The sequence below is a fragment of the Diceros bicornis genome, chromosome 5 (assembly GCF_020826845.1).
Source record: "Diceros bicornis minor isolate mBicDic1 chromosome 5, mDicBic1.mat.cur, whole genome shotgun sequence".
NCBI lineage: Eukaryota > Metazoa > Chordata > Mammalia > Perissodactyla > Rhinocerotidae > Diceros > Diceros bicornis.
This window is the reverse complement of record NC_080744.1, coordinates 95,070,821-95,083,350: the sequence shown is the minus strand read 5'-3', so window position 1 is coordinate 95,083,350 and position 12,530 is coordinate 95,070,821. Positions and strand designations below refer to the sequence as shown.

Here is a 12,530-nt window from a genome sequence, read left to right as displayed (position 1 = left end):
AGCTCTGGACAGTCTGGGAGTTATCCTTGCAGACAGCCTGGGACCCCGCTGTCTCTGCGTGGAGCACAGGGTAAAATAAAGCTTATTCCTTGGGCTCTGCTTGGTGCTATATTGCCCCAGGCAGCTATGGCCTCACATCTGACCATCTTCTACCACTCTTAAGTATTCAGCAATGTGAGGGGTAAGGTTGGAGATAGCAGGGATCTTGACTGAATATCTTGGTTAAATTCATCCAACAAACATTGAGCACTGGCTATGTGCCAAACACTATGTTAGGCACTGGAGGTACATCCATGAATAAAATTGTTGCCCTTAAAATTCCCCATGACTATCAAGGGAAAACAGATGAGAAAGTATACCAATTGTAGCATGATAGTCGCTGTGATGGGGGCTTCCATTTTTTCCCTTAAGGATTTTTTTCGCTGGAACAGCCTTTCATTGGGTTGTCAGCATGAGACTGGTACGGGGACTTTTCTCCAGGGGCTGGAGTCCTTCTGCTATGTGGATTTCAGAGACCTGCAGGAAGACCTGGGGGTCGAGTCTGTTTTTGAGTTGTGCCTGCAAGGCCAGCATTGGTTTGGATGTGGCAGTTTGTGGGGTCCCTCTCTTCTAGACTGTGTCTACCCTGAGGCCTCACCTCTTGCTGGGAAGGAAGCCTTGCAGGGCAAGATGAATGGTAAAAGTGGGTTTTTCTCTGAGACCCCAATGGCATGTGTCCAGGTCTACCTTTGTCCTACTTGCAGTGTCTTAAATCCTCTAATGGAACAGCAGGGCTATGAAAGCTATCCTCAATATCCTGGGATGGGGGATAGAGTGACTAATAACCACCATTTATTGACTACTTCCTATGCTGAGTACATCATGTGATTTTAATGCTTACGTAGTCCTGTGAAATGGGTACTATTATTGTGCTCATCTTAAAGACGAGGAAATAGGCTCACAGAGGTTGCAAAGTGCCCAAAGTGACACAACTACCAGAATTCCAACCCAAGTCTCTTTAGTTCCAAAACTCTACGCTTTCTATCACGCTTTTCTATGAGCAGAACTCTAATGTGTTGGGCAAGAACACTTATATTAAGGTATTCCTGTATACAACTCCGGGGCTGTTCAGCCAGACGTGATGTGTTCCCTTGCTGAGGGTCCCACAAGGCCGGGGCACACCACGGGCAGTTCTGACTTCTTCTCCACCCTGAGTCTCATGAACTGCACCACCCAGTGGATTTGTCTTCCTGCCATCCCCCTTTTGCATGCAGCGTTACTCAGCAGGAAGTGGGGTGACTGAGAATCTGCTTTGGGGGATCTGGAAACAAGGACTCCTAATGAATGTCTTGCACAGAAGCCCAGTGGGCAGACCAGATGCTCAGTCTAAGGATGCCAGAGGACATGTCCTGTTTCCTCCCACTCTCCTTTAGAAGTCCATTGGGGATTAACCTGTTCACCGTCTCTGGTTTCTGCCCTAACTGCTAACCAGTGAATGGTATGTTCCCTGTGCTGTGTCATTTGCAGGCTCCCCATTGGTCTGCAGGCTTGATCAGCCTAAGATGAGAGGGGAATCTTCAGCGTTTTGCTTCTGCTGCTGCTATACTTCCAAACAGCCTGTCTGAGGTGACATTCAGAATAGGATTAGGTTCCTCCTCTGTGGAACGTAGACTTCCTGGGCCCAACTAAAGTCTCCTGCAAATCTACCTCAACTGTCCAGTTCACCACTACTGTATTCCCAGCATATAGCACAGTGCCTGGCTCATGGGTTTTTAATAAGAATTTATTGAATGAATGATGAGTGCTGGGCCACTGTGTTAATCCTGGGTGTTTTTGAACTGCAGAGGTCAGACAAGGTCTCTCCCATTCTCCTGCCTCCTGCTTGTGTTGATCAGCTGGATGGACAGATTCTTCAGAGATCAATATCTCTCAGCCTCCATAGCTTTTAGGGCATGATGATGCATTTACAGAAAGTTTTTGTCATACACTGAAGCATGAATTCTATCATGGAGTCAAGTAGTCTGTTGAGGAATAGCTCTCACTGCAGAGAGGAGAGAGGGCCTGGGAAGCAGTGTGACAATGGGGTACCTGCTTTGAGGTGAGAAAGAAGTTGAGGTACAGGGACAGAGTATGTGCTGACCTTACATGGGACTTGGATATGTCATTTCTTCAGATAATGAAACTTGTCCAGTGATCAAGGTTGGGGAGAAATGCTATGTTGGGTACCACCTTGGACCTATGGGATCCAGAGTCAGTGGAGGGAGTTCATACTCAGAAGATCACCACCTGAGCTGGGGTGGGGTGTGGAGTTGCAGGGTTGAGGTCATAGGCAAAGAGCAGTCTGTTGTTAAACCTGGGATGAGTGCTGCCCTCCCCCTTCCTACCTCTCTACCTTCAGATAGATTTTGAGCAAGCAACCTTAGAACCAAGGGCTGGGATAGAAAAGAATGGTTCCCGGTATGCAGCTTTATATCTCAGGCTAGAAATAATGGGTCCTGGTCTGCGTTTTTCCCCATGACTACTCCAGTTAGATAACAGGCATCTGACTATGATGTCTTGGGCCTAGTCTTTCCCCGAGTTGAGCTCAAGCTCAGTGTCTTGCAACCCAAGCATCTGGTGCCAAGCTCTTGCTGCCATTGCTGCGGCCACCATCAGACTCTGGGTGCCTTCACAGTCTTTGGGGAAGGCTTCAGAAGATTTGAACAGTGACTCAGCTGTAAAACCCACAGGAGCTGGCACAGAAGGGTGAAAGTGGAGAAAGTTAACAATCGGTCTAAAAATATTACTGCTGATTTGGTCTCTTGTACTCTCTGAGGTAGCATTAATGATCTAGAATCCTCTGCCAGGTCCTCTCCGCCCCATGACTGCCCTGAGAGCTATCTGTAGCTGATGCTGATTCCTGCCAGTCTGTGAGTGGGGACGGCTGCCTCTGCTCCAGGAGGAGCACACTGTTTGTCTTAGTCACTTTCAGAAGATGTGGATTTGCCATACACTTGGCCACCAGACACTTGGTAAACCTCAAACTTTCTGTGATCCCTGAGTTGTGGAGGTCAGGACAGGAGCAGAGCAGAGGTCAGGGCCTTGACCACCATTGAAGGGTGAGTATGAGGGGGATCTCTCCCACATTCCTCACCCCTCTTAAGCCATTTGGGTTAATACTTGACATCTGGCCTTGATGAAGCTCTGTGCTCTCTAATGGGGAGTGGAGTTTGAGATCGGTCACTGGCCTACAGCGTAAGGGACTGTCATTTTCACTGGATTTTAGGTTATGTGTCTCAAAAAGAGTGCATTTCCAGTAGGTATACTTCTTACTTCAAGTTAGGAAGAAGGGAGCCATTGATTGCTAGCTATTTTGCTCTTTCCCTCCTGATTCCCAGCTGGTGGGAATCATTGCTGCTCACTCAGCAACCATACATAGGGGAGAGTATGGTCTCATGCATGGGCTGAGCTGAGAGCAAGAGAGGTTCCATCTCTTGACATGAGGGTCCCACCTTCCCAAGGAGCCCAGTGTCTCTGCTGCTTTCCTTCCTTTGATCTGTAGATACTCAAAGAACTACCTGGCCAGGCCCTGTGTGAGGCTGGGCTATCGAGGGACAGTCAGGTTACTCTAGGGCATCTGACCATGGGTAACAGTTTCTAGAAACTTAGCTCCTTCTGGAGTTGAAGGAAGTATCAAACCACCTGGAGTATCCTAGGCTTCTTGATAACTAGGTTTTCTTGTCTTTCCTGTATCTTCTAGTCAAACTCCTCCCTCCTAGTGTATCCTTGGCCCCTTCCAATTTAATATTTGCAGGAAACTGATGCATGGAGGTGCTGACGTGACCCAGGTGTGTTAATTCTGGGGCACTGTGATCTTACATCTTTGCCCGATGGCATTGCCCCTTTCTGGGCCATCAATCCAAGCCCTTTCCCCTGTTTTTTCTGTGGTTGGTATAGTGTTCAGTGAGGCACTCTTCCCTGCTCCTTGTGCTTGAATGTAGAAGTATATGTCAGTGGCTGTGAGGAGCCCAACAGATTCTGGGAGGCCTCGGCAGGGGAGGGTGACTCTCTTCAGCCTGAGCGGAGTAGCTCTATTCAGCCTGTGTTTATATATGTTTAGTTCTCCTTAAAGAAAGTATTTGGAACTAGTGGAAGGAGTATTGTCACAACTTTGATGTGGCAAGTAACTGTACTTCTCTCAACCTCTGTTGTGGTGATGGTCTGGGTAGGGATGAACTAAGGTTTTTCCCCCTGGTTTGGAGTTGCATCTAAGTCAGCATTGTGTCCTTAAATTGAATAACCTTGAAAGAAAGGGTATAGATGTTTCAGTGAGCATGCTTGCTCTAAGGGGTATGATACTCCCTTTCTTTCAGTACTACACAGCAGACATTGGTCACCTGCTTTCTGCCAGGTGTGGAGCTAATTACTGTTGGAGTGGAGTGATAAGGACGGCCCTTGGTATGCTTGGTTGAGAAGGCAGAACTTGGTACACATGTGTGCCTGTAAATATCTATGCAGAAGTTTTTGAGGCTTTAAAAAGCTTGTTTAAAAGAAGATTATTTCTTCTCATAAGCAGAGACTCCAAAGGTACTCAGTTACCGTTTTTTTCCCCTGGGGATTCTAGTCCCTATTACTTGTGCTCGATTTCCCTTTTCTGGTTATATCAGTTGCCTTGAAAGAGGCAAAGAAAGTTACATGGGAATTGACTAGTTTTCCTTCCTATTATTTAAAAAAAACTTCGGGGGCCGGCCCTGTGGCTAGCGGTTAAGTGCGCGTGCCCCGCTTCTGGCGGCCCGGGTTCAGATCCCGGGCGCACACCGACGCACTGCTTCTCCGGCCATGCTGAGGCCACGTCCCACATACAGCAACTGGAAGGATGTGCACCTATGATGTACAACTATCTACTGGGGCTTTGGGGGAAAAAAAAATAAAACTTTTCGTTTGGAAATAATTTCAAATTCACGGAAGTTTAAATATAAGATAAAAATTATACAAAGAATACTTGTATTCCCTTTATCCAGATTCTCCTCTTGTTGACCTTTACCTCATTTACTTTATCATTTGCACATTCTCTCTCTACATATATCTCTCTATATAATTTCTTTCTGAACCATTAAGAATAGAGATGTTCTTACATTCATACATAACAAAACAGTTAATCAATTTCAGTCAATTTAAAATTGATATGATACACTCATTAAACTATTGTTTGTATTCCAGTTTTGTCAGGTGTTGCAGTAGTGTCCTTCATAGTGTTTTTTTCTCTTCCTTTTCTCTTAACAGGTGTCTCCCCCAAGCACTAGGCCCTAGCTCCCTTTGTTTTTGCTCGGTATGAGCTTAACAAAGTTTTTTGGTTGTCTTGAGTACATTTCACAATGTTCGGCTTGTTATGGCCATCACGTTTCCCGAAACCGTTAACACAATCCATGCCAGTCCTTTTTATATTCTTTGTTGCTGGTTACTGTGTTTGTGTGTGTGTGTATATGTGTGTTTCCCTGCCCCCAGTGTTTTCAGAGATCAAACTCTTTGGGAAATGTCATATATAGCCACCTTGGTTTCTTTTTTTCTCTTAAGTATTAGTTGCCATTGTGCCATAAGAGCTGTATTTAAATAACCTAGAGTTTTTAGGTCAAGGGAGATTACTGTGAAAGGTTTTTGGGGTGTGGTAAGGGAAACTGATTAGAAGCTTGAAGTAGCAAATAGCAAGCCTCAGGTTTTTCTAGATTAGTGCTTCTCAGACTTGAATGTGCATACAGATTTCCTGGGGGTCTTGTTAAAATGCAGGTTCTGATTCAGAAGTCTGGAGTGGGGCCCAAGATGCATTTTTAATGAGTTCTTACCTGGGCAAGCCCCTAGAGATGTTTTAAGACCTGGATGATTTAGATCCCAAGACACTGACCTCTAGTAGGTAGGATAGCTTGTCTGTAGTTGATGATCTTAAAGGAATTGGAACAAAAGGTGTGTCAAGAACATGAAGACAAGAAGATGTAAAGTCTTGAGTATTAAAAAAAAAAAAAAGAAAGAAAAAGTAGCTAGTGAATGGTGCATTACAGAAGATAAAACTTGAAATCAGAAAGCACTGGGTCCCACTCTGTCACTCACTAGCTGTTACTTATACAAACGCCTTTGAGCCTTGGTTTCCTTTTGTTAAGATGGGGTAGTAATATCCACTTGTTAGGATTCAGTGAAGATTATCTACCTAAAGTGCTTCTAACACAGTGTCTGGCGTGTGCTGGATGTGCAGTAAGAGGAAGTTGCTAGTAGTGAATGGTAGGAGCTTGATTGAACCTGGTCCAGATTGTAGAATAGATGATTGACCATGAACTATGAGCACTTAAGGGAGTGGAGTTCATTACTGGCCAACATGGATTGTCATGCCATTTTCTTTTTACACAGGCTTATTATCAGACTAGAGGAGTGCTAAAGACATAGACATAGTTCCTAGCTTTGACATAGGAATTTGACAAAGCCTCGAGGTATCTTTGTGGGCATGGTAAAAAAAAAAAAAAAAAAAAAATTGTAGGTTAGTTGTGGTAGATGGATTTGTGGGTGGTATAACAGATGTACCAACACAGTAGTGAACACAAATTGATGTGAATAAGAAAGTAGTCTACAGTGGAACCCATATTGCTTTTTGACTCTTTCAGATATACTTTTTTGTAAACCTTGGGTGAAGACAGTTACTACAGCCCATAATCATCATCTTTGATGCCCCCAGACACAAGCCCTTTGCGCCGGCCATCTCTTTGTGAGCATTTTCTTCATACCCCTTTATGCTGTGTTTCCCTTGACAACTCTTGGAGCTCTCTACTGTGCTACCCTTTTCTAGGATCAACAAACTGCCCTTTATCTTATTTGTCACTGGTGCATGCTCCCTCAGGCTTTTCCTTTAGGATGCTGCTTTGTCAAGTGGAGGCTACACATTCTCCCAAGTCTTATCTACCATTTACCTCAGAGTCATTCTTTTTGTTGTTCTTTACTGATTTCCCAGTCCTTCCCTTTCTCTCAAGATCTCAATATCTGTTTTTTGTTTGTTTTAACCCCAGGCCCAGTTATCACCATAGGTTCCTTTTAATGTCCTTATGGATGACCAAGCCAATATTTTAGACTCCACACATTCCACTTCAGCGTCATATGGTCACACTCCTTGGATCTTGCCATCCTCATAATTCAGTCTTCACTGTCCCGCCTTCTCCTTTTTATCCTGTCTGCTCCCTTCATTCCTCTTGTAGCTGACAGCCTGTTGAAGTTGCTGGTTCTCCATTTGCTTCTGATCTTTTGACTCTTCTGTCTTTCACCTATAATACATGAACTGTTCTTCATCTCCTCTATTGCTGTTATCATCAACTTGTTGTCCCATTTCCTCCTTCACACCCTCTTTGGAAAAAAAATCACAGCCCTATATGGGTCCACTGTCTGTCCAGGTTCCTGACACTGCTGGAGAGAATCACCCAAGTCTAATTTTAAATACTCAGTCTCTCTCTCTGCTGGGCACTGGGTACCAATGGCGGTCTTCCTTAGTTTCCCTGCTCAGCCTCCTGTGCCATCCCCACAACAGCTCCTCGGTGTCTTCTAGTTACCTTTAGGATAAAATCTAAACACCTTAACTTGGTTTTCAAAGCTCTTTGTGATTTGATTGTTACCTCATTATTCACCACCTTAAACTGGTTTTTGTAAAATGTGAAGATGATGCCCTCTAGGGCATTGGTACCGCTTTTAAGACGGCTTTGTATGATCTGTTGGTTTTCACACGTGCTTTTATGCCAGGTTTTGCAGCACCAGGGAGGAGCCTCAAATAAATCTCCACACCTCCTGCCTTCTCAGGGTGTGAGTTATTTGTGTTTCATTGAGGCAGGAGTTTGTGAAGAGTATTTGAGAAGTTTGGCAAAGATTATTTCTGATGGGTGTCAGAATCCAAGCATTGAGAGACACTTAGTTTCAGCAACAAGTTACAGTACTTGCGCTTGAGAAACTGCTTTGAAAGCCCTGGTTAAGAGAATGTTTCCTTAAAAAACAAAGCAATAAACCAAGTAATAAACTATTAGCTGGATATGGTGCAGCACCCCCCTCCTCAACACATGCACACATATTAGACTGGCTAGAATTAAAAAGACTGACCATACCAAGTGTTGGCCAGGATGTGGAGGGACTGAAACTCGCATCAGTGCTGATGGGAATGGAAAATGGTCCATTTACTTTGGAAGACAATATGACAGTTTCTTTAAAAATTAAGGATATTTTTCCACAATAAAATAAAGACATCCACAATACCCTTTGCATTAAAAAGAGAGTTAAAGATACACCTACCTTATCCTTATCTGAAAAGGAGGTCATTTGGCTAAAGGAGAGTGGGCTAGCCTGATCTTGTACATATGCTATGGCATATGTGTCTGGTACCCTGAAAGCATGCTTTCACATTGATTTCATGCTCAGAGAGGTTTATTCCTCCTTCTTGGGACTCAACCACAGCCCCAGCCAGGCATTCAGACTGACTTGGAGCCTGAAAGGAAACCAGCTCTGGTGATCTGTGTTTCACTCAATTACTAGTGAGGTAGAGCCAATCACAGCCACCATTTATTGAGCACTTAAACACACTTAAACGCATTATTTTGGTTTCACCTCAACAGTCATTTTGAGGTGGATGTTTTCTCCTTTCTTCAGATAGGCTTCTTCCCTAGCCTTAGTGACACCATAGCTCCATGGCAAAGCCCTCTTATTCTTCATCTTCATGGATAAAGGATGTGCTTTGCTTTGGATTCCTTATTTCCCCAAGGCCAAGTGTGGAAAAACGTTGCTCTCTTCTGCTGTCCACTTGACCCACCTAATCTTTTCTGTCGTCTGCTTCACTCTTTTCTGGTTTTGATATTTAAATATTTATTGTGTGCTGGGCACTGCTCTGCTGAGTACTTTTCATCTGCTGTGTCAATTATTCAACCCTCCTGACAATAATATAAAATAGCTGGTATTCCACCCAAGATGCCATGTGAAAATGGAGACTCAGAGAGCTTCTCAGAGCACGTGGCTGACTGAGGAGTTGTCAAACCTAGGGTTTTATCCCAGGTTTGTCTTAAGCTACAGCAGGCTTAACCACACCGCCATTCTGCTTCCATCCTAAAGTTCAGGGGTGTATAAAAGAGAATCTGCATATGCTAGAACTGTGCATAAGGGAACTTCTCAGATGAGATGGCATGCTCATGCTATACCAGACGTCTGGGGTGTGGCATGAAATTCTGTATTTTAGCTATATAGTGTTAGAAAGGTGGGAATTCAAATTAACACACTGGCAGGTAGTAAGGAAGGAGTATGGTTTGGGCTTCCTAATTGTGCTGAATGTATCTCCTATGGCAACATGGGCATGTGTATTCAGACATTAATAGCAGCTGTGACTGGGGTCCCCAGTGGCAGTTTCCCAAATGCTGGCACTGACCCTTGAGCCTGGGTGGCAGAGAGTAGGATTTTGCTACTACTGTTACAGCAGGAACTCCAGTCTTCAGAAAGCCATCCTGTAATTGCCTCTAATGGGCCCTGCGTGGCCAGCATCAGTACTGAATGTATATCTCCTCATCATACTCTAACTGTAGTTCTCTCATGCTTTCAGTGGTCCTGCCTTTGTGTATCTTGTTGGGTGGCAGTGGGAGAAAGGGGAAGGACTGATGGCTGGGAAGAAAACTAAGAGGTCATGAGACTTTTTTTTTTTCTCCTAGTACTGAGCATGCTCCACAACCCTCTGGGCAATGTCTTGGGGAAACCGCCCTTGAGCTTCCTGCCTCTGGACCCCCTTGGATCTGACTTGGTGGACAAGTTTCCAGCACCCTCAGTTAGAGGATCCCGCCTGGACACCCGACCCATCCTGGACTCCCGTTCTAGCAGTCCCTCTGACTCAGACACCAGTGGCTTCAGCTCTGGATCAGATCATCTCTCGGATTTGATTGTATGTAACCTGTTGGGGAGTGGGTTTGGGAGGAAGAGTGAGCTTGAAGTGGGATGCATGTCCACTAGAATGCAGGCTGAGAGGTGGAATGGTGGGAGGAGTGGAGGCCATTGTAGACTCAACAGAATACAGGATGCCTTTATACCCATTCAGCAATACATTTCAGGACCTGAGCTGAGGACTTTCTTTTTACAAGTTACTCCAAGAGCTGCTGGGAAAAAGTTATTTCAAAAGTAAATATGGGGGTCCTGGCAGTGTTCTGTTTCTTAACTTACATTGTGGTTTTCTTTAGTCTTTAAACAATATCACTTATGTACCTTTACGAAGGACATCTCAAAATTTTTAAGTAGTGATTTTAAAAATCGCATGCTAGTAATTAGCAGGGCCAGGATTTTAATCTAGATCTGACTGACTCGAGCTCCTATATATTCTTTTCACTGACCCATGCCAACTCTCAATCTGAGGCCATGATGAATCTGTGAAATACTGCCTCAGAGTTAATTTACACATCTCATGCTCCTGATCTACGGCCATTTTTGACATGTGGCACCCATGCTAAGTGGAGTTGGCAAGTGGATTAGAATAGATGAGGAATAGGGGATAGAAGTGTAAATATCTGGGAATGGCAGTGAGAAATCATCCTAAAGTAAAATACGACTTCAGGTGCTTTGTGTGCCTGGCTTCTCTGCTACTGAATCTCCTGAGCTGACTGTTCAATGAATAGGATGGCTTATTTTCCTACCCTCTTGTCTTTCATATCCAGGACTGCCAACATTGGTTGTGGTTACAGTGTCCCATTCATAGCATGACCTTTTAGGACCCATCTTGTCTTCTGTCAGCCTCTCCTAGAATAGGAAAGCTGGATTTGGTGTTCCCACTACTCATTGGTTTTATCACTTCAGGCTGTGTTTCCAGAAGGGTAACCACAAGCAGATCCCTTTGATTCTCTGGGCTACAGTTTACTCCCCTATAAAATGGGGTTAGATGAGGTGCTTCTAGTTCTGTTTGTTACTTTAGATAGGCTCAGTCTTGGAAACTTACCTCATAACTAGCTTTAATATTTTGGGATTTTGTTGAAAGAACTTTCTCAGATACCCCATCTCAAAATTTTTAAGTAGTGATTTTAAAAATCACTTTAAAAAGCATTAATTGATGAAGGGATATAGACAAACAACTCACGGAAGAGGAAATAGAGGCAGTATTTGAATTTATAGGAAATAGTCTTTTGAGTAATTCTTTTTTTTTTTTTTTTGATAATGTATCATTTCTACCCAATTAAATTTAGTTGATTTTAAAGCCTTCACACAAGGTTGTAGTGAAACTGGTGTTCTCATACATTTGTGATAGAATGTGGAACCCTCATAGAAGGCATTTTGACTTTCTACATCTAGGAATCTGACCAAAGAAAACACAAAATATAAATAAGATACACCTTAAAGTTTTTGTTTGTAAGCCTAAAAAACTTGAAAGTATCTAAATGTTTAACAGCAGAGGAATAGGTCAGTGAAATGTAGCTTGTTCCCTAAATAGAATATCATAAGTTAATTAAAAATGGTTATGAAGACTGTCTGGCAATATGAAAAAAATGTTGAATTAGAAAAGAATTTGTTTAAATTATAGCATAAGGACAACTAATCTTAAAATGCATAGGAAGAAAGTCTAAAAGAAAATATATCAAATGGCTAAATGGTATTTTTCATGATTTCTATAGTGTGATTATTACTTTTATAACAAAACTGTTCTTTAAAAACCTGTATCTTCCTTTTTCCTCCCCTAGTCAAGCCTTCGCATTTCCCCTCCTCTGCCCTTCCTGTCTCTGACAGGCAGTGGTCCCAGAGACCCTTTAAAGATGGGGGTTGGGCCCCGGATGGACCAAGAGCAAGCTGCTCTTGCTGCAGTCACTCCCTCCCTAACCAGTGCATCAAAGAGATGGCCAGGAGCTTCTGTGTGGCCATCCTGGGACCTCCTCGAAGCTCCCAAAGACCCCTTCAGCATAGAGAGAGAGGCCAGGCTGCACCGGCAAGCTGCAGGTGAGTGTGGCTGTGGGCATGCGTGTGGGGCCTGAGGCCTCATTCTGGGAGCAGAGAGTAAGGGACCTTAGTTCACAGACTGATTAACTGTGTAGAAGAGGACTTGGGTGCACGGTGAAGTCTCTGGATCTGAAAAGAATGGTCTGTTCTGTGGAGTAAGTGCTAGTGGGGACAAACTCAGGAACTTCTTTGAGGCTGAGCAGAGAGGAAAGAGGCAGATAATCTGGTACACAGAGCTGTGCTCATAAGGGGTTGGATCCATCTTTCACTTGTGCTCTTATGTGGAGATTGACTGTGTGCTGCTGTTGCTTTGGATTTTCACGGATGGGTATCTTCAAGAGAAACCCTGGAAATGATGCCCAGAATTTTGTCTACCTCCTCCCTCTCTAATTCAAAGATATATCAGACACAACCCATGTTGGAGGTTTCTTCCTCAAGGCTTTCTGATTGGTATACTCAGGGATGCACTGGGGGGTGGGTAGTCCATTTGTCAACCTCTAAGGTAAGGGATGTCCTCAAGTGTCCTGGTCTCTCAGGAACCCTTACGTCCTGACATTTAAATTATCTTAAATACATGTTAAATGTTTTTTCATCTTACACCAGTACTTGGA

General features: G+C 43.9%; 1 protein-coding gene across 7 annotated transcripts in view; it reads left to right on the top strand.

Annotated features, from left to right (window-relative positions):
* Positions 1-12,530, top strand: part of CPEB1 (cytoplasmic polyadenylation element binding protein 1) — a 112,002-nt gene that overhangs the window by 83,029 nt on the left and 16,443 nt on the right. For all 7 annotated transcript variants that reach the window (XM_058542541.1, XM_058542535.1, XM_058542536.1 and 4 more), the window contains 2 exons: positions 9,663-9,889; positions 11,667-11,919. In XM_058542541.1, coding sequence (XP_058398524.1) covers positions 9,663-9,889; positions 11,667-11,919 — 480 coding nt within the window. The remainder of the gene's footprint in view (positions 1-9,662; positions 9,890-11,666; positions 11,920-12,530) is intronic.